Here is a 23,878-nt window from a genome sequence, read left to right on the forward strand (position 1 = left end):
GATACCACTTTTTTGGGTCTGAGTACGAGTACCGATACTTTTTTTTAAGTACTCGCCGATACCAATTACCGATACTTTTTCTTTAAGGGGCAGATCACATTTTTTCCAAAGCAATACAAAATAATGATTTTAGGTCAGTTTCTTAATATTATGAAGAACTGTAACTCAAAAGACAACATGACTGTCAAAAAATAAGTTTACTTTGCTTAAATTGTCACAAAGTTGTACTCAACGAAAGTTAGTAAAATCTCAACGTGCCATTTGAAAAAAGGCCACAAGATGGCGCATGGATAGGATGGAAGCAGATGGAATTGTGTAGAAAAGTGAAAAAACCTTAATTTAGCTTAAGACCTCATTCACACAACTAACAGCCGGCCCATGTTATATTAATACAGCATGGTCAAAGATAAATGAATCTTTATTTTATATAATATTGATTAAGCAATGGAAAAAACAATTATTTTATATTTATTCATGCTGTATTCACTCAGCTATGATTCCCTGGCTGGAATCCAGCCGATACCGATGCTTGTATCGGTATCGGTGCATCCCTAGTCTAGATGTTCACTTCTCCTGCCTTCTCCAAGCTCTTCACCCTTTTGTGAATAACCCTGTTAAATTAAATATAGTGCCCACAAACACAATGTAATATGCAAGTTTTGGCAAAATAGAAAAAAAGGTTGCTTTAAGTAAATAGATACCAAATATGTCAAGTCACAAAATTGTATGCTCTCGTGAAATAGCAAAAACCAAAACATTGTCCATAGGTGATGGTTAAAAAGACTTTACAGTTCATCTTCACTTCACAAGTTAGCAGATCAGAATGACAGACAGGCAGGTCAACATGGGCAAAATATCCATCAGAATTATTCTTAAAATCTATAGTGAGAGATGACTGTTGAATGAATGATGTGAGAGGTGAATTTCTCCACTGAGACAAGGGTTTGTTTTTGGGAACATACCACAGACCCAAATCTTTGGCAATAATATCAGAGTGACATGGATTCTACAAAAAAATAAAAATCACAATAAATTATGAGGACTTATCATGTGTTTTAAATATTTCACAATTGTTATAGGGTATTGAAATATATTATAATCACAAAACCAAGATATAAACCCTGTGCAAGGGCTGTCTGCTTCCAGTAGTTTATGATCTCCAGTAATTACATTGGTGCAGTGCAGTGTAAAATCATTATTTTTACTATTGGGACTTAAGACACTAAATCAAACATGTTTGTGAAGTACAGTAGATACCTGACCAGACAAACTGAATGTGAATAATATAATGTGTGTCTGTGAAGACAAATTTCAAAGTACAAGAAAAGAAAAGGAAGAGGGGATGATGGGGGAGATGTTAATGTTCGGTATTCCTAAAAGTCAGCTAATTAGCCTGATTCACCAACCTCCAAAGTACAAAAATCTGCATGTGTGAAAAAATGTAATGCATGGTGTGTGCTTACATTGTGAGGTCTCACCAGGGCTGTGCAGTCTCACCAGGACAGTGCAAGGTCTCGCCAGTGCTGTGCAGTCTCACCAGGACTGTGTATGGTCTCACCAAGGCTGTGCAGGGTTTCACCATGGCTGTGCGGGTCTCACCAGGTTTGTGTGCCGTCTCACCTGCGCTGTACAGTCTCACCAGCGCTCTGCTGGGTCTCACAAGGGTTGTGCAGTGTCTCACCAAGGCTATGTGCGGTTTCACCAGGGCTGTGCGGCCTCACCAGGGCTGTGCAGTCTCACCAAGGCTATGTGCGGTCTCACCAAGGCTGTGTGGGGTCTCACCAAGGCTGTGTGCTCTTACTAGGGCTGTGCGGGCTCTCACCAGGGTTGTGCGGTGTCTCACCAGGGCTACGTGCGCCCTCACTAGGGCTATGTGCGATCTCACCAGGGCTATGTAAGGTCTCACCAGGGCTATGTGCGGCCTAAAAAGGGCTGTGTGACTCTCACCAGGGCTATGTGCAGTCTCTTCAGTGCTGTGTGCAGTTTCACCAGCACTACGTTCGCCCTCACCAGGGCTACGTGTGCCCTCACCAGGGCTATGCAGTCTCACCATGGCTATGTTCAGTCCCACCATGGCTACGTGAGGTCTCACCAGGACTACATGCGGACTCACCAGGGCTGTGTGGTCTCACCAATGCTATATGCAGTCTCACCAGAGCACTGCCTGCATAGCGGTGGGGGAGGGAGCGGTGCTGCCCGTCCGGCAGTTATAATGCTAGTAGTTTCCCCTTCTGGATCCATCACTGGCCCTGCCAGCAGCGCCCCTGCTGATGCGGTGCCCGGGACACCTACCCCCCTAGTTTCAGCATTGCATACAACTATCTGAAATCAAAAGCTGAAATTGCTAAGTTAGCTCTGTCAAAATTAAGAACCCATTTAACTCCTTTATCACATTCAAATTGTAGGATCCTATACCAAATGTGTTTTTTCCACTTGAACCACATTCCACAATTTTTTCAAATGTATACCTTAAGGTAATTATAGCCCAGAACAGTTTCCTTATGATTGTGACCTTAACAGCAAATTAGACTGCTCCAAGCCCAATCGCCCCCGTGCTGCTCCCACCATGCTATGCCCCCGGTACTTCTCTCCACACTCTGTCTGTTCCCCGCAGCCTGTTCAGGCAGGACACTAAAAAGATGCCCCGCCTCCGGCAGAGCCTGCACTGTATGGGAGGCGGGAGGACAAAGAAGTAGTGGCTGTGAGGAGGAATGCACCACTGCCCACAACACTGACAGCCCCAAAGCCTCGGTATGCCGCCGGCAGGGCATCGCAGGTCCAGTCTGCCCCTGGTTCGGGTGTTGTGCTCGGAAAGAGGGACAGACACACCCGGCACACCCCATGCGGGCGCCTATGTTTGGTAGGTCCAAGAGTGGGGAAATCTCTACCATACCACATCAGATAACCAGTTAAGGAATTTTGCTTAATGAAATTGAAATCTCTATTAAAAACCGAATATTCTTATAGTGCAATTTGACACATTCACTCCTCAATACTGGTATTGTCAGCCTTCTGCTTAAGAGGTTTTTTTTTAACATGATTTTTTTACTAATCCTGATCGCAGCATCACCTTCACCCAAGCCAAGTATCATGCAACTTGTATATTGATATAAGAAAAGTGGTCAGCTCACCAGTTTGTTATATCTGATCCAATATTATAACATTACAGGAGGACCTGGATAAAATAGGGGAGTGGGCAACTACATGGCAGATGAGGTTTAATGTTGAAAAATGTAAAGTAATGGGGTTAAAAGTAGGCAAGCGGAATACAAATTAATGGGAACTCCACTAGGGAAGTCAGAAAAGGAAAAAGATTTGGGGGTCATAGACGACTACAGACTGAAAAATAGCATGCAATGCCAGGCTGCAGAAAACAAAGCTAGCAAAGTACTGTTATGCGTTAAAAAGGGGATGTACTGTAGAGACTAAGCAATACTTTTGCCACTTTATAGATCACTGGTTTGGTCTCATCTGGAGTATGTGCTTCAATTTTGGTCACCAATCCACAGAAAAGATGTCCTTGAGCCAGAGAGAGTCCAGAGAAGGGCAACGAAACTACATTAAGGGACTGGAGGACCAAAGCTATGGGACAAGGTTGCTAAATTTAAATTTGTTCATGCTGGAAGTGAGGAGATTAAGGGGAATATGATTTTGATGTACAAAATGTTTGGTGGTGATGGCAACATCATCAATAAACCTTTTACTGTAAACTCTATTAAGAAGACTAGAGGCCACCACCTAAAATTGGTGGAAAAAAGATTTAAACACAAAGGGCGTAGGGGTTTCTTTTCAGTTAGAGTGGTTACATTTTGTAACTCTCTTTCACAAGCAGTGGTATCAGCAGAGAGTATTGAATCATTCAAAAATCATTTAGATACCTTCCTCAGAGACCATACTATACAGGGGTACAGGTACTCTTAAAAACTAGACCACACAGGGATTCATATACACACACACGCAGGCACAAACACACAAAGTTTGAACTCGATGGACCTGTGTCTTTATTCAACCTCAAATACTATGTAACTATGTAATATGTCCAAGAGTGCAGAATATGTGTGCTTATAGAATGATCAACACATATCAATTGAAATAATTGTTTTTCACTGACCTTTACTGACTCCATTGAAAAAACACAAAGAAATTGTCACAGACAAAACGTTTAGACCTTATTATTATTATACGGGATTTATATAGTGCCAACAGTCTGCGCAGCGCTTTACAATATAAGGAAGACGTTACAATCACAATACAATTCAAGACAAGATGGTGACGGCTTACAATCTAAAAGGGAGGGGGAAGTGATACATAAGGAGGTAACTGTGTGGGGATGAATTGTTTTAGAACGTGATGGTTCAGTGGTTAGGTTGAAGTGGGATAGAATCTTGCTTGTTCTTATCCGCAATTCAGGTTTTGGATTGTGACCAAGACCCAGCAGGGTTAAAACTTGTTGTCTCTGAGCATTGCCAATAAAGTGACAGTTTAACCAGTCATTATGTTTGGGATGTGCTAATCATTATATAAGAACTTTACCATTCATCTTATCAGAATGATCTCTCTAGGCTCTAGACCACAAATCTGACAAGAGTGGCCCCAGGTTTGTCCTGCTTATAGTGGCCTTCCCAACTAAATTTGTATTACTGAAAGTTACTCTATTAAGGAGATGTCATTTTTAACACCATTTCCACATAATTTCTATGTCCTTCATTTTCAAGTATAATTTGTAACTTGTTTATTTTACTTGCCAGAGCTGTCTTTTAAAGGTACAGGGATGTTAACAACAAATCTAAACCATACTAGTAATTTTCCATCATAGGAGAAGAGTTGAAGAAATGATTAATGCCTGGCAAGGCTGCATTGCTATGTGACAACGTAATTCATCTTCAGGAATAAAGTAAAGTCCATGATTGTCACTAATGTACACAGAAATGTTTGGTCACATCCAAAGAAACTGGTTGATCCTGCAGATAAAGCTGACTATGTAAACTCAGTCATGGAACATTTCCTGCTAACTAAATAAAGCCTAGAGTAAAAGAGAATTGCTATATCTTGTTATCTGGAAACTTTGTGGTCAGGTAAGAAACAATGACAATATGAAAGGTAATGGACTGGCAAATAGAAGCAGGTTTTTTTACACATAATTGCATTTGTTAAAAGAAGCTGGTAACTATTTGTTATATACATCTGGCTACAGTTTTCTTTTATCATTCTTCCTTCTAAATTGTTATCTAATGTAAAATAAATGAATTTGTAAAAAGTTAGCAGTAGTAACAAAGTTAAAGGACAATCATGGTTTCATATGATAAATAGAAACCCTAACTTCCATGCAGCAGGAGAATCCCTTCACATGGCACAGGCTGAATGAGGTCAGCACCATGTCTATTATGAACTTTCAACCTTTTTGTTCTCTGCGTCATGCACTCCTGACCCCTACGCTCTGTGTGTTATGCACTCTTGACACTTTTGCTCTATGTGTCACTTCCCTGTCCCTTATACTCTGTGCATTACATACTCTTGACCCCTGCACTCTGAGCATTACATACTCCTGACACCCTGTTCTTTGTGTGTTACACACTCCAGACCCCTGTACCCTCTGTGTTACATACTCCTAATCCCTGTACATTGTGTGTTTAAAAAAAAAAATCATTGAGTCATATCAGTGCCCAATCACCATACCCTTTGTATGGCCAATAAATTGCATATAAGGCTTTAAGGCTATAAGGCTATGGATTTGTAAAGTTATAGCCCCATAGACTTGCATTGAGTTTGAGATCGATTTTGGACGTTTCCCTTGTTCTAAAGTGATGAGCCGAACAAGGGGGTGTTCGGCTCATCACTAGTGACAAGGCCAGGCGGTAGGAAACAGAAGGTGAACGATGGAAATACTTCACATTTAGAGCTGCTGCTCTTAACCCCCGCAAGGCCAGAAGTATAATGCTGTGAGTAGGACCCAGCTTCACTGATAGGAGGATTTTTAAAGTAATTAGCAGCAGCCAGCTATTTTACCTGCCAAAGGATTTGTATTTCTGCCCATCTAGTCCTATGATTTACACTGCTCTGCCACACAGCACAGCCCTGTCTAGTAGGGCAGTACAGCTATCTTTTCTCGTCTGCAGATAAGTAACACTTACAAGTCTTTTCCCTTCCCCAGTCCTTGTGCTCTTCTCCCTGTCCCAGTCTAAGTACTGCTGCATAGGGGATTCCAAGAGACCTAGTCACATTGAGGGACTTACATTGCTTGCACTTAAAAATATGTTTAATGGCATATTAAAGAGTACAGGCCTGCATTTATTTTTTATGTTATATATCTGCCTGGAGTTCAACTCTAGGCTAAATCTTTATTCTAGTTTTGGATAGAATAGGGACGGATTTGGGGTTTATCTGATGCCTACAACACTGCCGGGAACCTTCCCGCCTATTACATCTAGTTCTGTCTCTGACATCATTTAGACCAAAAGGGGGGGTATATTGTCTGAGTGAAGACACAGACATTAATACAAACCTGAAAGGAGTTCTAACTCTTCCCCATTCTACTCAAAAAATATGTTTTCATTGCTGTCTATAATGATTGATGACACGCATCATAGGGGATCTCATTCTTCCTCATTCTCAGACTTCTATATGCAATTGAAAAGGAACAGTTTTATTAGAGTTGGGGCAACAGAATTCAAAAGAAGCCTTAGATATTCAATCTTGTTTAAGATGTCAAATTGTGTGCTTTAGATAAGTCTTTATCACTACTTCAGAAAACAGATGTTTAAATAATCAGAACAGGTTATTTTATTCTGTGGAAGTATATGTTGTTGCATAAGGCTGTTACAAAAACTATAAAAGGTGACATCAGACTGAACAGATTCAAATGTATAACAGTCCGGTGGTGGAAGAGTCTCTGAAGTGCAGCTGGTAAGAAGATAATGGGGGCGAATAAGCTCTTCACTTTGCAAGGAAATTTGCACTTTGCAGGGGAAGTTTCCCTTAGCTTGGTGAATGTGGTGAAATTTTACTTTGAGAAGAATACCCAATTACGTGCAAAGAGAATAGCAAAAACAGTATCTTGCTTGCACATGATTGGGTGATGGAAGTCAGCAGAGCTTTACCTCCTTCACTAAACTAAGGTGAAACTTCCCCGCAGAGTGCAAATTCCCTTGCAAAGTGCGCAGTCTATTTGTCTCTATGTCTCCCTATAATGATTTTTAGCAGAACTCCTGATCATTAACGTTTGAATACTTTTATTGTAATTTCAACATGATTCTGTTTTATATTTACATCTGTATCAATTTTTAAGCTGATCTCATTTGGCATGTGAAATGTGATTATGTTACAACAGTGGGAATACATACATTTATTACATGTTTCTATTTTGCTCAGGTGAAGATGTTGGTGCACTGTCTTCTAGTCCTCTCTTTGGCACTTGCTGGAGCTTTTGCTGACAAATGGGGTGAGTATGTTATTTGTGTAGAAAGAGCCATTATCTACAGCAGATGTACTCAGATATTTGTATTCTGTTACCAAAATGTCAGCATGTGCTTGTGCTGGGAGTATCACTGTTAGCAGGGGTCATAAATTCTTAAAGTGACACTAAATTCAGGAGTTACAACCTAAAGATGCATGCAAGTACCCTACCAATTAACACAAATGTAGCTTTTTTTGTGTATCACTCCATTGTAGCTCCTCAAATTATCTCTGAATTGGTACTGTCACTGTCCATCCTTCTGGAGGGTGATTACCTTTGTTCCCCATGTTCCCCATGGTCCCTGTGTGTTTTTTCAGGGGCTTTGATACTTAGTATCTCTAAGTGGAATATAGTATTCTGCCTAGAGATACTTTTATCAGTTTGTCAACACAGCCGACTTACTGTTTACAAAACAGTGCTGAACTGCTGCCGGCTATGTGACTCAGAGCTCTGCGATCACATCGATCAGCTCTCGCTGTGATCAGAGAACTGTGACCAACTTATATGCTGTTGAGGGACTGCCTCGGACCCTGGGGGACCCATCAACAGCAGTAACTCAATGAGCACTTGTCCCTTCACGGACCAGCACTCATTGTACAGAATGATGGGATTATCCTGTCACCAGTCACCAATGTACTGTAAGTGTAATGTAAGCCTGTGAAACTCACATGCCTCTCTACACTCAGCAAGACACTATATGGCACATGTTACTATGCATAGCACTAACAAAGCAAGATGGGTTTATCATCATGTCAAGAGCCAGCTGGAATAGATATGATATGAGGATAGATTAATTCAGACTTAAAGGAGAACTATGAGGTGAGGGAAAATAACTCATCCTCATAGTTCAAGCCGACCTGTGACAATGAAACTGTCACGCGTCGGCTCAATAGATCGGGAAGTGAGCGAACGCATACCATCATTCGCTCACTTCTCGATCATCTCCCTGCAGAGAGCCGTAACTGTCAGTCACGGCTCCCTGCAGGGATTCCCCCCTCCCCGCTCCGATCCTCAGGCGCTGACTGAAGGAACAGATGGGGGTGGGTACAGCTGGCTCTGCCTCTAGATAGGCAGAGTCAGCTGTCATTCATGCAGGGATCCGTCCCAGCCGCGGCCTCAGCGTCAGCTCGCTGTATACTGAGCTTTGGGTCACAGGAGGACGCTAGTATATGTCCTCCCGTGACCCTTAAGAGAACTATGGGGAAAAAAACTTACCCCATAGTTCTCTTTAAACACATGTTATAATCAAGGAACACTAACTGGCTGTCAAGAAATGCAGGAAGAAAATATATGTTTGTTTCTCTGAATGTATATAGGTCCTTATTTTAAAATATGCTGGCCTTTCTGAGAAGAAACAGACCATCCTTAACCTGTTGGCATGCTGGGACGATGACACTGCAAATGTTATCATTTCAGATTTTGGGTACCCTACTGGAGGACCCGACTCTGGATACAGGAGCTGTAAGGTCATCAAGAATTTACACACCCACGCTAAAGGTGAGATACACGTTTATATATCATAATACACATATATGATCATGGTCAATATATTTTCAAACACTATGTACAATAGGTCATCGATGATCTAGCATAGCGACTGGCTGTTATATTTATAATGCAAATATTATATACATTTTTAAGGATAAGACCAGTTAAACAAGACCACATTTTTCCTACATAAGTATAGTATACAGTATGTTTATGGGTTTGCAATAAACCCTTCACTGTAAAAATAAATTTCTTTTTTTTGGACATCTGGAAAATCCCCACGTTGCTCATACAAAATAGATGTCTAGTTTTCTTCTCTAACCTGTCAGTGATAGTGGTAGGGAAAACAACTGATAGAAATGGAAGACAAATTAGGGACAGTTGGAAGTATAGTAGAGTCTTGCAACTGCATTCATGAGAGACTGTAGAGAGAAGAGCATTTTTAAAACAGAAGTGGTTTACGTTAGCTGATATGAGCAATTGTAAGGGCAAAGACAGAGAAACTATTTAATTTCGGTGTCTGTAAAATGGCTGCTATTTATTATTAAGATAGGAGATTGTGGTGCATGCATAACCCATATTCTATCACAAATTGCACTGCACTATAAAGTTATAAACCTCTACTATTGACAATAAATGTGAACAATTATAAAATCTCTATAAAAATGTGCAAAATGTAAAGATTCAACTATATTTTCAGTGTATATTTGTAAGCATCCAGTATATGTCCAAATCAATGCTGTGGAAATTCCCAAAATGGCTATATCAGTCCACTCTTACAGGGTTATTCACAAAAGTGTGAAGAGTTTGAAGAAGGAAGGAGAAGTGAACAATCTAGGCAAAAATAGCTGATTTGGAAAAGTTCTCCAATTCAGCTCACTTTCCAGTTCAGCTATGTTGTCTTAGATTGTTCACTTCTCCTGACTTCTCCCTTTTGTGAATAGCCCTGCTAGTGATAGAGTACTATTATCCAACTATTTATCTGTTTAAAATCAAATCTGTTCAAAGAATGTGCTGATTAAAAATGCTTGTACCACTCATAAAGTGTTCTGTGCCTCCGTGCCAACCAATACACCCTTTGTAATCAGGAAAAAGATTTGCACTTCCCAGATCTCAATTACCTCTTAAATAAGATGGTCATAACATATCATGTTATTTGACTCCACCAACAAGAATCCTAAACAATCTGTTATTCATCTGAGCAGCTGAGCGGCGATTGAGGAAAATAACAGATTTGGATCTGGATATACAGGATGCTTATAAATATATTGGCACAGATATATTGACACTGAAAATATAGTTGAATTTTTAAATGTCGCATATTTTTATAGGGATTTTATAATTGTTCACATTTATTGTTGATATTAGAAGTTTATAACTTTATAGCACAGTGCAAGTTGTGATACAAATTTTAGGGTGTGGTTTTAGGCACTTTTTTAGCACATCAGCTTAGTAATTTTTCACCCATAGCGCAGGTCTTTTTGATTCTATCCTCATTTTATTGGCTTCATAGTGTACATGAATTCCTGTCACTATACTGCTACTCTAGATGGTATTTACACGCTGACCACTGAAGAGGGAGAGACCTACCAGACCTTCTGTGATATGTCAACCAATGGTGGAGGTTGGACGCTGGTGGCAAGTGTACATGAGAACAACATGAATGGGAAATGCACACCAGGAGATCGCTGGTCCAGCCAGCAGGGAAACAACCCTAATAATCCAGCTGGAGAAGGGAACTGGGCAAATTATGCCACATTTGGGCTACCAAGTGGTGCAACCAGTGATGATTACAAGGTATTACAATTAATTTTATGTAAAACAGAACTGTTATGTTTTATCTAGCTTACCTCACATAAGGTAAGTGAGAGGCATGTTTGTAAATTGTTTCCCAGGTAAAATGGCTATGTAAATATATTACACTTACTTTAAGAATATTCACAAAAACAGATATGGGGATTCTTAGACAAAAGAAGTAGTTCAATCAGCAATATATATTTATTGGTAGAGTTACATATTTACAAATAACACACAAATCAATATTTACAAGTATGGTGGTGTTTGCAAGTATGGTGGTGCAAGTATGGTGGTGTTTTACCTTTCAGCTTCTTGCCTGTTCATACTGAATGCCTTTGTGTCCCAGGTAAAAAAGAGCACAAAAATGTTTGCTTTTGTGTGGTCTATGTATATTGTTACTGTGATTTCAGCAGATTCTAAAGTGTTTTCCTATTATATGAAGTCAATGGAAGCCTGCCAATTCGCTTGGAGACTCCCAACCATACATTTTACACTTTACAATTAAATTTTTACAATTACACAAGCTTCCCTTTTTAAATTGACTTCAGTCTGGCCCTAATAGACAAGATAGCGCTAAACAAAAATTAGGGGAAATTCCTACAATGCCTTCTATTAAATGATTTTTTATAAAGTCTAAAAATAAAAATAAATCTATTTTTAAATGATTTGTGTTTTTAGAATCCAGGATATTATGATATTACTGCCAAAGATCTGGGTCTGTGGCATGTTCCCAATAACACACCGTTGTCTGTGTGGAGGGATTCATCTCTATTGAGATATCGTACAGACAACAGTTTCTTTACTCAGGAGGGTGGTAACCTCTTCCAGCTTTACAAGGTATGTAGTTTGTGGGATATAAGAAGGTGCCATGGTTTATGTGGTGGAGCTGCCACTACAAAGGGATTTTCGTTGCTTAGCAAAGTTTTAGAAAAAAATGAACACTTCCTATTCCCATTAAATTCAAACTAACCAGTTTATGAAACGAACTCTAACCTAATGCAAGTCAATGGGGGTCGAACTTTGATTGTCCCCTTTAAGAAGTCTTATATGCAAGCTATTGGCCATAAAAGGTGTGATTTTTAACATCACTTAAAGGTTAAGAATAAAAATGAAAAATTCCTTCAAATATCGTGCCTGGGGGGTCCCCTTTACCATTTTTTTACTCTTAAAGTGTGCAGTTCCCCCTCCCAACAATACCAGACCCTTTAGGTCTGGTAGGAATATTGAGGAGGGACCCCATGTAAAAAAACAAAACAAAAAAGTGTGTGGGGGTGTGACTTATGCCCGGCCCAAACCCGCTGTACGTCAATCCCATTTGACTATAGACAAGTCTGAACCTGAGCGTTGGCGTCACAAGGACGTGGTGATACCACTCTCAGCCTCACCCTTCACAGAGATTTCCCAGCTTGCATCACACAATCTCAGGCCAGCAGACTGAGAGCGATCCTCACCAGGGTTGGTTAACTCCACAGTTAACCCTTTACCCACAAACGTTTACTGCCACCATGTGTTTTTCGTAAAGGAACACAAACCGTGCCCAGCAAATGCTGCAACAATTTAAACACTTAAACAATGCCTGTGATATCGCTGTCCTCTCAGACATGAATATGGCAGGATTCACTATATAGTGGCGCTCTTCACAGAGGCAAGGATACTTTAAGTTCGTATTTAGAGCGTAGAGATAAGCTTAACAATTTTTAAGATTGTCCTTTAATATAAGAAACGGTGCAGAAAATATACAGAAAAAGATTTAATAAAAAGAGACAAAATATATACACAACAGCAAAATAAAATAAAATAAAAGGAGAATACTCAACAGTCCTGGAATTAGGAGTTCTGACCGAGTACAATAAGCAAAGGAGAAGTCTGCAGGCTCTTCTTCAAGCAGGCTTCCAGCAGATAATGTCCAGAGATTAAAGGGGTACTCTTCTGCGATGTTAACACTTCTTAGTTCCTTGATGATATTTTTCAAAACGATAAGAACCAACTCTAGTCGCCTAGACAGATGTTTTATACGCCCCTTTTGGAGGGTGTCCCAGAGCCGGCCCTTAGGGCAGGGCTGGGGAGGGAAAGCAGGGAGGAGGATAACCCTTCATTTTACACTATCCCCGCCCAATTCCAAATTATGAAATGTAGCTTGATTTGGTAACTCAGGTTTATGACTTTTGGGTGAATGTGGGGTCACCTCTACCGGACATGCTTGTTTACATTAACTTGTCCACTGGTAATAGATGAGGGCCTGGTGCCATGCCTTTAATTAGGGACAGCCATAAAAGGCTTAGAGGCTCACTTCTGCTAGGGGGCAATAAAAGATCACAGCCAGATAGCAGATCTCTGTTCTGTGGAATGTGGAAGGCCTGGCAAATGAGTAAACGAAGGCCTGTATTTGCTCTGACTGGGGATAAAAGAATTCTATTTTTTAATATTCAGACTCAGACCCCCATTATCGCCACATGGGGTTCCCCCTTAAAGTCATACCAGGCTTAAGATCTGGTAGGAATTTTAAGGAGGAACCCCACCCCCCCAAAATGGGGGGGTGGAAACGTGGGGTCCCCCCTAAAATTCCATACCAGACCCTTGATCCGAGCATAGGCCTGGCAGGGCCGGAAAGGGGGGCACGAGTGAGCGCCCCCCCCTCCCTCCCACACCAGGCCACATGCCCTCGGCACTGGGAGGGTGTCCCCATGCCGATGGGGACAAGGGCCTCGTCCCCACAACCCTGACCCGGTGGTTGTGGGGGTCTGCGGGCAAGGGGGCTTATTTGCAACGGGGTCCCCCTTTAATTAAGGGGGCGCCCAGATGCCGCCCCCCTCCCTTGTGAATGAGTAAGAATGTGTAATTAGAGCTTCGGAGGGCTCTTTGCCGTATGGGACGTTGCACGGTCGAACAGGCCGCAAACATCCCATGAAGTTCGGCGAACGCTCGAACGGCCGATGTTCGATTCAAACTCGTGCACGAATTGAACCGGCGGACTATCCCTACTCACTACCATAGAGCCAGTCACAATGTATTCTGTCCTAATCTAGAACAGTAAAGTGACGTCTTACTGAATGTGACTGTGGAGGTCTCAGATCCTACCCTGCCACCAGGATATTGCACTCTCAGCCTCACCCTTCACAGAGATTTTCCAGGTTGTGTGACAACAATGTAGGTGCCAGCAGACTGAAGTTATCATTACAGTGGTGTATTTACTCCACAGTTAAGTTTGGTAGCTGCCACAGTTAATGGTAGCTGCCACCACGTGTTTTAACAGAAACATGCACCAATCACAGTATCTGCTGTAACAATTCTGACCTTTAAGAAATGTCTGTGACACTCATTGCCACGCCAGGCAGGACTAACAACATAGTATAAAATATGGACAGAGACCAAACATGGTATAAATCTCATGCATATCTTGCCTAGGAAATTTAATGTATAGTATAAGCCTTCTGCTCCTTGAACATAGGTGTATGTGGTACCTACTTGATTATTATTTTCTTATATATTAGAATAATTATTTTTATGAATCAAACTCCATCATAGTACCTTTCATATTGTATGAAACTTTGGGTAGTTGAAAAAACACACTCACATATGTGTATTGCAGAGTTGCATACCATGCATGGCATTTACAACATGATTCCATTAGTACACTTTGGCTTACAATAGCTACCGGTTCTGGCTTAAGGGACATCTTACTAATAGGGGTTAATGACACTGGGCCTATTTCCTGTCAAGGTGCTTTAAATGGAAATGTTAATTATGATGGCTCTGCTAGTATGTCTTGTGTTTTTTCTTTTTTTCTTTTTTTTAAGGGTGTTTCAGTCTGATCTATGGCTTTTTAAATTGACCACCTCTCTCCACAGACAGAGGATTTAAATCTGATTGTTTTGTTGCTATCTTGCAAATTTCTGAGAATTGAGGAATATGAAATGGAACTCTGTGCAACATGACTCTTCCTTGCTCCCCAGTTAGTTTGGGGGTTCATCAGAGCTTATTATTGACACAAATGAGCATTACTGCACTTTGCTGCTTCAATTGTTTAATGAATAAAGCTTTCTGCATTATTTATATGAGTTCTGCAAAATAATGAACACAAAGTTAATGCACCTTTCTCTCGCTACAGGCGAGTTCACTGCCGGCTATGTCCAGTTCCGAGCTATTAACACGGAAAGAGCTCCCCTGGCTCTTTGTGCTGGTGTGAAAGTGACGGGCTGTAATGGAGAGCATGTAAGCATTATACTGCATTAGAACTGATACAATGTGCTTTGTAGAATCATATAGTTGCTACATAAAGTGGTAGGAGCAATTGTTGTGGAGCATGTAAGCAATGATATTCCTTTAGTAGTGATACAATGTTTTGCAGGTTTTACAACAAGTTGTTTGCTACATTAAGGTGTAGAAGCTATTGTTGTATATCATACACTGATAAGACCTACAGGGTTATTCACAAAGCTGCCGAAGGCAGCCAAGTGAGTAATTGAGCCGAAGTGAACAGAACCGAACGAGGTTCAGCTATGCACTCCGGCTCAGTACGGCTGACTTCAGCCGTACATTGGCTCTGCACAGCTGCCTTCGGTCAGCCGAACATGCTCTGCATGTTCAGCTGAGCCAAAGCTCCGGCAGCTCACTCGTTGCCATTCGCCCCAATTCTTATAGGGGTCGAACGGCAGTGAATGAATAGCCGAATGCAGCCGAGCGGCAATCGGCTCGTCTATTCTGCTTGGTACCTTCGTGGTACCGAGCAGAATAGCAAATAAGTGAAGAGAGTGAAAATAAAATTTAAAAAAAGGTTAAGAACTTATTTTAAAAATCATCCAAAATAGGAACATTTTTAATAAAAGAAAACTATTTAAAATAAAAGAAAAAACAATTGGGCGGAGCTAGCAGTGACTGTTTCCTACTGACCGGAACCTGCTAGAGTCTTCTAGAAGGTCCCGGCCAATGAATAACAACTGCCACGGCCTGCTCCGCCCAGTTATTATTGTTTAATGACAGATGAGCGCCCCCAGGTCATTTGGGGACGCTGATCTGTCATTACAACTGGGTGGAGCGAGCCGTGAGATCACAGCTGTCTCTGCCCAGCTGTCATTTGTGGGGAGAATGGTCAGTCGAAGGTTCAGTCTCAGTTTGGCTTTCACTTCTGCTCAGTTGAGCCGAAGTATATGCCTTCGGCTCGGCTGAGCCACTCGGCTGCCTTCGGCTGCTGTACGGGCTATTGTGAATAGCCCGTACAGCAGCTCTTCGGTTCGACTGAACTAAAGGGCTCCGGCGGCCGAAGAGAGCCAACGGATCAGCAGAAGCTAGGGCTTTATCCTTCGACTCAATAGTGAATAACCCCCTTATTGTGTGCAAAACATATGTATACATATATATCTTTTTATATGTTGCATATCTTGCCTTGGGAGGGCTATTAACCAATCAATGGATGCAAAAGGGCAAAGGCATAGATGATAATTATAACCTATCTTTAATGAAAGAATAATCCCTGTGAGATTTGTAATTCACTATATTATATATGTAAACACTTTGTACTTGTTGAAATGAGTTTGTCTAGGAACCAATAGCGAAACCACTGATTCTAAAACATACCAGTGGCATGTAATACAATTGGAAAAATGCTGAAAGCTCCAATGCAGGAGAAACACTCAATTATATGTGTACTGAATCATCTTGCAGACTTTAATAATAAACAGATCAACAGCAAGTAATGCATACAATTCTCAAAATATTGCAACAGCTGCTTGTTCCGTAACACATAAGAGGATTCTAGTTTAAAAAAGCAACTTTTATAATTTATTTGCATCAAACTGTGTTTTTATTATTTAATACAGCTAATATTTAATTAGTTCACTCAGCAAAAGCCCTTCCACTGAGTGCTTGGAGGACTTTTCTTTTTAATATTTGTATTATTACATAATAAAAAAGAATACAACAAACATTGGCTAAAACGCGGAACTTAGTAAAAGCATAATAAGAGTATATTCCAATATGTATTCCAGCGGCACAAGTGTATAAATTGCAGCATCACCTGGTAGCCAAAGTATAAGCCGATAAACACTTTAGGTTGTGTTGTGACAAAATAGATGTAACTCAATGCGACAAAGAGAAAAATAAAGGAGGGGGAAAAAGAGAAGAGAGCGAGAACACAGGAATAGAGAAAAGACAGGGCGAGAAACAGAAAAAGAAGAGAGGGGAAACAGAAGAAGAAGGTGTGTCCCAGGGGTTCAGGACAATTCCGCCACTCATGCCTCATAATCACTATTGAGAGCTAAATAACCAATAATCGATTGTCAAAGTCAGGTGGCAGACATCGCGATGGATCCCAAACCTTATGAAATTTTGCCATTGAGCCTGATAATTTCGTAAATGGTTTCTCATAGGTAAATGTAGTGTGGACTCGAGATTTCACTGCAGTGAAGCGTAAGGAGGCGGAGTTCTAGGGCTTTGCAATGACTTGTTTGACAGCAGTCAAAACATGGGTCATCAAGACAAATTTATATTTAGAGAGCCCACTTGGTTTTAGATTGAGTAGAACTTCGCTGGACTTCAGAGGCAGGGGTGACCACAACAGCGAGCGAAGCAGCCCATAAAACCCAAGCCAAATCACTGGGCTTGTGGACAGGACCGCCAAATGAGAAATCCCACCCCCTAAAACACTGTGGGGATCTTTGTGAGACTGATGACTTTTCTTTTAATGCATGTTATGCAAGGAAGCGCTAATTAGTTGGTAATATTTCATACTTCTTTCACTCTTTACTAGCACTGCATTGGAGGAGGTGGATACATGCCAGAGGCATCACCTCGTCAGTGTGGAGACTTTGCATCCTTTGACTGGGATGGCTATGGAACACACGTTGGAAGTAGCACCACCAAGGAGATCACTGAGGCTGCAGTCCTACTCTTCTATCGTTAATCTGTAAACAGTTGTTCACATTCTTCTCTCTTTTGTTTACTTCAATAAAAAATAATGTTGCATCAAATCTATTTCACTCACTGTCCATATAGACAGAAATGCTATTCACATTCTTCTCTCTTTTGTTTACTTTGATAAAGAATAATGTTGCATAAAATCTGTTCACTCACTGTGTATATACAGTAGACAGAAATGCTATTTTAGCTGTTGGTTTAAAAAGGCGTTTGTCTTGGGCGGCAGATTCCAAGAGGGCAGCAGTGTACCGGCCCGTGGGCCAATTGCGGCCCGCGAGCCGGTACTTTGTGGCCCGCAGCCAGCTCAGAAGTCAGGTAAGTGGTCACAGACCGCATGCCTGACTTGCGGGAGCAGCTACACGGTCTGCATCTCTGACAGATGCAGACCGTGTACCTGAGTCTGCGCCGCCACTCGGATCCTTTCGGCCACCTCTCTTTCAGTAAACGCTGGCCGAAAGGATTGTGCAGGATTGACTGGAGCAGACCTTACCAATCGACCACCGATCACCGGGACCGACGTGCCGCCTCACAGCCTCCTCCCTGCAACAAGGTAAGCAGGAGAGGGGGACAAGATAGCAGGTTCAAGATGGGAGAAAACAGGCACACAGGCAACACTGAGGAACTGTAAGACTTCTGCGGTGGAGATAAATATCCTCCTAGCCACCAGCATCAGGAGGCTAATTTCTAGGATCTGCTGACTGCTGTTAGACACCCTTCAGTACCGGGGACCACAGTGCCACTAGCAGTGCTCTAGTAGTTTATGCTCATCCTTTGCCTTTCCACCCAAAACACAACTATCCACATATTTTAACTTCTTTCACTCTTTACTAGCACTGCATTGGAGGAGGTGGATATATGCCAGAGGCTATCCAAAATGATCAGCTATGTTTCTGAACACTGAATTGCTGTCTGACAAACAATAATTAGAACAATTTAGACCAGGGGTAGGCAAAGTCCAGCCCTCCACCTGTGGTGCAACTACAAATCCCATTGGGTATTGCAAGACTCTGAAAGCCACGGGCATGGCCCCCACAGGCAGATTCTTGATGGGATTTAAAGTTTCACCACAACTGTAGCGCCAGAGTTTGCCTACCCCTGATTTAGATTAACAAACACACTTAAAATGTCCCTCCAGCCTAAAATAAAAAAAACTGAGCTTTGAACGACACCCATAACGTGTTCACTGACAGCCCACCCTGGGTTGTAATGTGAGGAGAGAGTAATAATGAATATAATGTTTAGCGTTATCCCTAGAAAAATAAAATAACACATAAAATGCAGAAACCTCATAATTAGAACAAAGGTGACATTAATGTAAACGGCATTGTTCTATTGTAGTAAATATAGCAAATGAAGCACCACATTAACTAAAACAGTCCAGATGAAACTGGACATTCAGACACAGTAGCCAACACGTCCAAAACACAACCCTTTTATTGAGGATTGTGTTGTGATGCTCCTGACAAGGCCAAAGTACTCCTGTCACAACATAATCCATGATGAAGTGGGAGGAGGGGTTCCCTACGTGAATGTCCCTTAATGGAAAAAAGAGTTATATCTGGACTATTTTAATTGGTGTGGTGCTTCAATGCCTACATTTACTGTGTTCTGCACTTTGGATTGTGGAAGCTGCCAGGTCACACATATTCATGTCACATAATGACTTTTGGATGAGAAACACCAAGAGAATAACCACACGGGTCCAGCACTTTCTTTCCACACTTCTAAATATTGTTCTATTGTACTGAGTAGTAAAAGATAAACAAAAACACAAATATTAACAAATAAAGATAATGAAAAAAATTTAAACAATAACAGATATATCAAAAATATCACCCAATCCTGTATCCACTATTTGACATGTGCAATATATTCAGCATATAAGGCCATGCAAAGCTCTGTGGACCGGTGCCGTGACTCATAACAAATGAGCAATTCTTCAGTTTATTTTAGTCATGCCAGTGGAAGGTGAATTTCAGTTGGTTACTTCAGGTTGCCGCACTTTTCCTTACAGGATACACCCCATATCTTGTAATAACGTATTAGGGTTGTGCTGCAAATGCATAGGAAAAATTTCCTTTTCCTATGTACCTTTTTCTCAGCACCTACTACTTACTTATTTTATCCAAATCAAATATGATAACTTTATGGAAACTATATGTCAATAAATATGCAATTTATGTTTCATAACTATATTTAAAATCAAACCTTCTAAATCTAGATTTAGCAGGACAGTTCTGGTTTTAAAATAGACATGGGTTTGGTATAACTGACATTGTCCCTTTAAGTATATGTTAAGAAATTAATTTTTATAGTTTTGGATAGAGAAGGGATGGGTTAGACCCTATGTCAAGTCCTCCCTATGAGGAGATTTACCCCTCTATACAGTACGTCCTGGAAAGTAGTGATGGGCCAAACACCACCCTGTGCGGTTCGAATTTGAACTTTAGGACATAAAAAAAGTTTGAATTCGAACTCAAACTCCACTCAAGTCTATGGGGCTAGAACTTTAAAAATCAATTGACCCCATTTGAAAGCTTATATGTTATTTATTGGCCATAAAAAGGGTACAGGGATTCGGGTACTGCCCTCCCACAGGGCAGTACCCAAGGTCTGGTAGGAATGTGAGGAGGGACCCCATTTAAAAAAAAAAAAGAAAAGTGTGTGGGGTTCACCCCCTCAAAGTCATACCAGGCCCTTTTACGGAGGAACCCTGTGACAGACTGAACCGTCACTGGAGCTGCTGGTGGAGCCTGAGGGCTAGCCTCCTTCCTACTGACTACAGACTCTGTGTGCTTTCTTCAATAAACCAGTTCATGTTTCCACTCCAAAGTCAGTGTTGTCTGATTCTTGGGGTAAGCCCATGCTATATTCACTGGCTTCTGTTTCCAGCACCCAGGGAACAGCCTTAGGACGGAGATATCTAGTTGGGGTATCAGGGGGGAAAGTGGGGTCCCCTCTAAAATTTGATACCAGACCCTTGATCCGAGCACAGGCCTGGCAGGGCAGGAAAGGGGGGCCAGCGAGTTACACCCCCCTCTCACACCAGCCCACATGACCTCAGCACTGGGAAGGTGCTTTTGCAGGGCCGCCCCTGGAAAAGCACCTTGTCTCCGTGCCGATGGGGACAAGGGCCTCTTCCCCACAAGCCCTGGGGCATTGGTTGTGGGGGTCTGGGCAGGGGGGCATATTCACATCAGGGTACCCCTTTAATAAAGGGGTACCCAGATGCGCCCCCCCCTTGTGAATGAGTAAGGGGTACTTATACCCCTACCCATTCATGAAAGGGTTACGTTTTCAAAAAGAGGCCAGACTTGAAAAAAATCCTTTAATTGAAGAAAAAAAAACAAAAGACAAGTTTTTGACAAGTCTTTTATTGTAAAGTGAATAACCCTCTTAGTGCTAACTTGTTGGATTATTTATTATCTTCAATGAATGGGCTTCTGAGGAAAATTCTTTTCCTGGGCCTTGGCTTTACAAAGTTAATCTACAGTGCATTCTTTTAATTTAATATAACACTTCCGCAAAAGAAAGTTTTATAGTCAAGTCCAACATCCTTTTTTGCTGCTGCTTTATGACTTTAGATTACTTGTCTACTAAACTTAAAGTATATGCAAACCAGTCAGTGAAATCTCATAGAAGCTTTGATATGTCTAATAGTAAGGCGCTCAGGACCTGGTATAAACCTGAGTTCCTCTGGACCCAGATGAAGCTCCACATGAACACAGAAGGAAGCTCCTTCCGTGCTGCCCAATCAGCTGCGGGCAGGGAAGTTCCAGCCCAGAGCATGATGTAAGCAAAGAGGTGGGGTGCATTGACCTATATATTATGTAAATTACATTTACCTAATATGGCCATTTGGCCATTCATGGTAAATTATGTCAACACAAGCATCCAGCCCATTTGATTTTGGTCACCTGCAGGGCAGGGAATGTAACTAATTGGGTTGGAGGCCGGATTTAGTCTGAACCTGAACTCATCCCTAATGTCTAAGTGTATCTAAATCCAAAACCAGAAATTTAATATATTTCAGCTCATCAGTCTTAAGATATGATGGCAGAATTAGATTACATTTTTCAGGCTAAGAACAGTTTCAAAAAGTACAGAAAATATCTATACATTTTTCTAGAAATGCAGGGTCCTTGTGACTTCCTGAAAAATGAAAAGACAGCAAAAATAATCTTATTTTTCCTTTGTAAACTACTAGCCTCATCAATCCACTATGTAATGGAGATAAACAAACACTGACATATTTGAAGGCCAGCCTGTGTGACAACCATGGGTCCCTCCAAAGATACAGTGTAAAAATGAGTGTAGCCATAAAGGGATGTGTTTTGTGGCCAAATAACCAAGTAAAAATAAAGGGAAAAAAGCCTGGAAAAATACGAATCAATGATAATAAAACTGTGATTCCTAAAAAAGAACTGGTACAAATGTCCTATTAGCAGGTATGGAAAACTTTAATCACACTAAGACAAAGAAACATATGAGTTCATCGATCTGGGTATAAAAAGTAAATCATACCAAAGCTGGAAGCTGCTTATTGAATAAAAGGCAAGAATAATTATCAGCTTTAGAGGTACCCAATCCATCCACATGCATGAATCTGACAATTAAACTGGGTAAGTATATATCTTCACAGAATGTAGAGGACTACAAAGTATCCCTTTCACACTTGTATTAAATCAACCTAAAGCTGAATTCTGGGCACACAAACTTCCATTTAAATATATTCCTCAATAGCCACAAAGGATCCACTTTGTGTGCACCAAATGCCTTTGCAAAGTAAACATAGCGCTGACATCGTTACTAGGCTGTAGAAAGCCTATGTAAAAAGCAGAGCTTTGGGTGGATCTACTCACTACAGACTGCCTGAGTTATTTTTATGCTTGGTTACTGCATAGATCTGGAAGAAATACAGAAATGATACTAGGCGATACGCGAGGTGGATGCTGTTCACATGCCACTACAACCAGTAGATGGTGCTGAGGAGCACAGGAAATGCCTATGCCCCTCAGCACCATTTAGTGGTGGTAAACACATACCAATGGCATTTGCCCAACTATAAGTTGGTTGAAAGAGTTATAAATCACTCCCCAAGTTTCAAGTAACAACACACATGCAATGATCTCAGTACCAATCTGACTTCCTCTTCCATTTCTGAAGGCTCTCCTGTGGAGCTAATCTCTGAAAAAGTGTCCTGGTTATAGGTATTTGTTTAAAGGTCTCCTGTGTATTCCTTTCATCTTTATCTTATCTCTTTTCTATTAGAGATAATTTCTCAATGGACATATTTAAGCATACATATTTATTTATTTTTATAAATCTTTTTATTCATTTTGCAGTTTATAATACAAATAAACAGGGCACTAACATAGTGCCTCAAGTACAAAATAACACACAGTACGGCATAACATATGCCCAAAATACACACACAGTACGCATAAACAATCCCCGATCAGCATCCCCCCCCCCAGGCACATTACGGATCCCTTATTCTCCAATACTCCTACCCACTCTCCAGGAACTCCCCCTCAAATGTATGTGTCATTACTTATTACTTTGTAGCATCTTCCTTAATGACAGTACCACGGGCAACCAACCAGCAGAAAGGGGAACTCTACGTTCACCGCCACTCACCCAGCACTATCGCTGACGAAAACTGCAGGATGTGAAAAGGAGACCGATGCACCGTCATCAGGAGACATACGTGCCCACGCCCCTCCAGGATTATCTACTCAGTTCCCAGCGTAGCAGTGGACTCTATCCAGCCAGACCAAACTTTGTCAAACTTTTGGGGGCACCCTCTGTTAGCATACGTAGCTTTGTGTAATGGTAGGGAAGCATTTACTATGGACTTCCAGGCTCCCAGGGTAGGTGGCTCCAGTTTCCTCCAGTGTAAAACCAAGACTTTCCTGGCGTAAAACAATAGATAGGTCAGGAGTGTGCGGGACGCCACTGAGGGAACAAGGTCATCTATGATGCCCAACATACAGGTTTTGATAGACATTGGAATTGGAGTACACATGAGATCCGTAACCACATCAGCTACCCCCCTCCAATATTCCTGGATTTTAGGACAGGACCATAACACATGTATTAGGTCAGCTGGTTCATAGGGGCACCGCCAACAGGTAGCCGTTTCAGAGGAACGCATCCTAGCCAGTCTAGCTGGCGTAAAATATGCTCTGTGAACTATTTTATATTGAATTAATCTGTCCCTTGCGG

General features: G+C 41.3%; 1 protein-coding gene across 1 annotated transcript; it reads left to right on the forward strand.

Annotated features, from left to right (window-relative positions):
- The first annotated feature begins 1,580 nt into the window (after window positions 1-1,580).
- Window positions 1,581-17,640, forward strand: LOC108792141 (intelectin-1a-like). The gene is made up of 9 exons (XM_018562843.1): window positions 1,581-1,602; window positions 2,615-2,751; window positions 8,770-8,950; window positions 10,491-10,738; window positions 11,417-11,579; window positions 11,939-11,952; window positions 13,390-13,424; window positions 14,776-14,950; window positions 17,484-17,640. The coding sequence occupies exons 1-9, from the start codon at window positions 1,581-1,583 to the stop codon at window positions 17,634-17,636; spliced, it is 1,128 nt and encodes a 375-aa protein (XP_018418345.1). The 3' UTR covers window positions 17,637-17,640.
- The last annotated feature ends 6,238 nt before the right edge of the window (window positions 17,641-23,878 follow it).

Source organism: Nanorana parkeri, unplaced genomic scaffold (assembly GCF_000935625.1).
Source record: "Nanorana parkeri isolate BGI_ZX_2015 unplaced genomic scaffold, ASM93562v1 scaffold606, whole genome shotgun sequence".
Classification (NCBI taxonomy): domain Eukaryota; kingdom Metazoa; phylum Chordata; class Amphibia; order Anura; family Dicroglossidae; genus Nanorana; species Nanorana parkeri.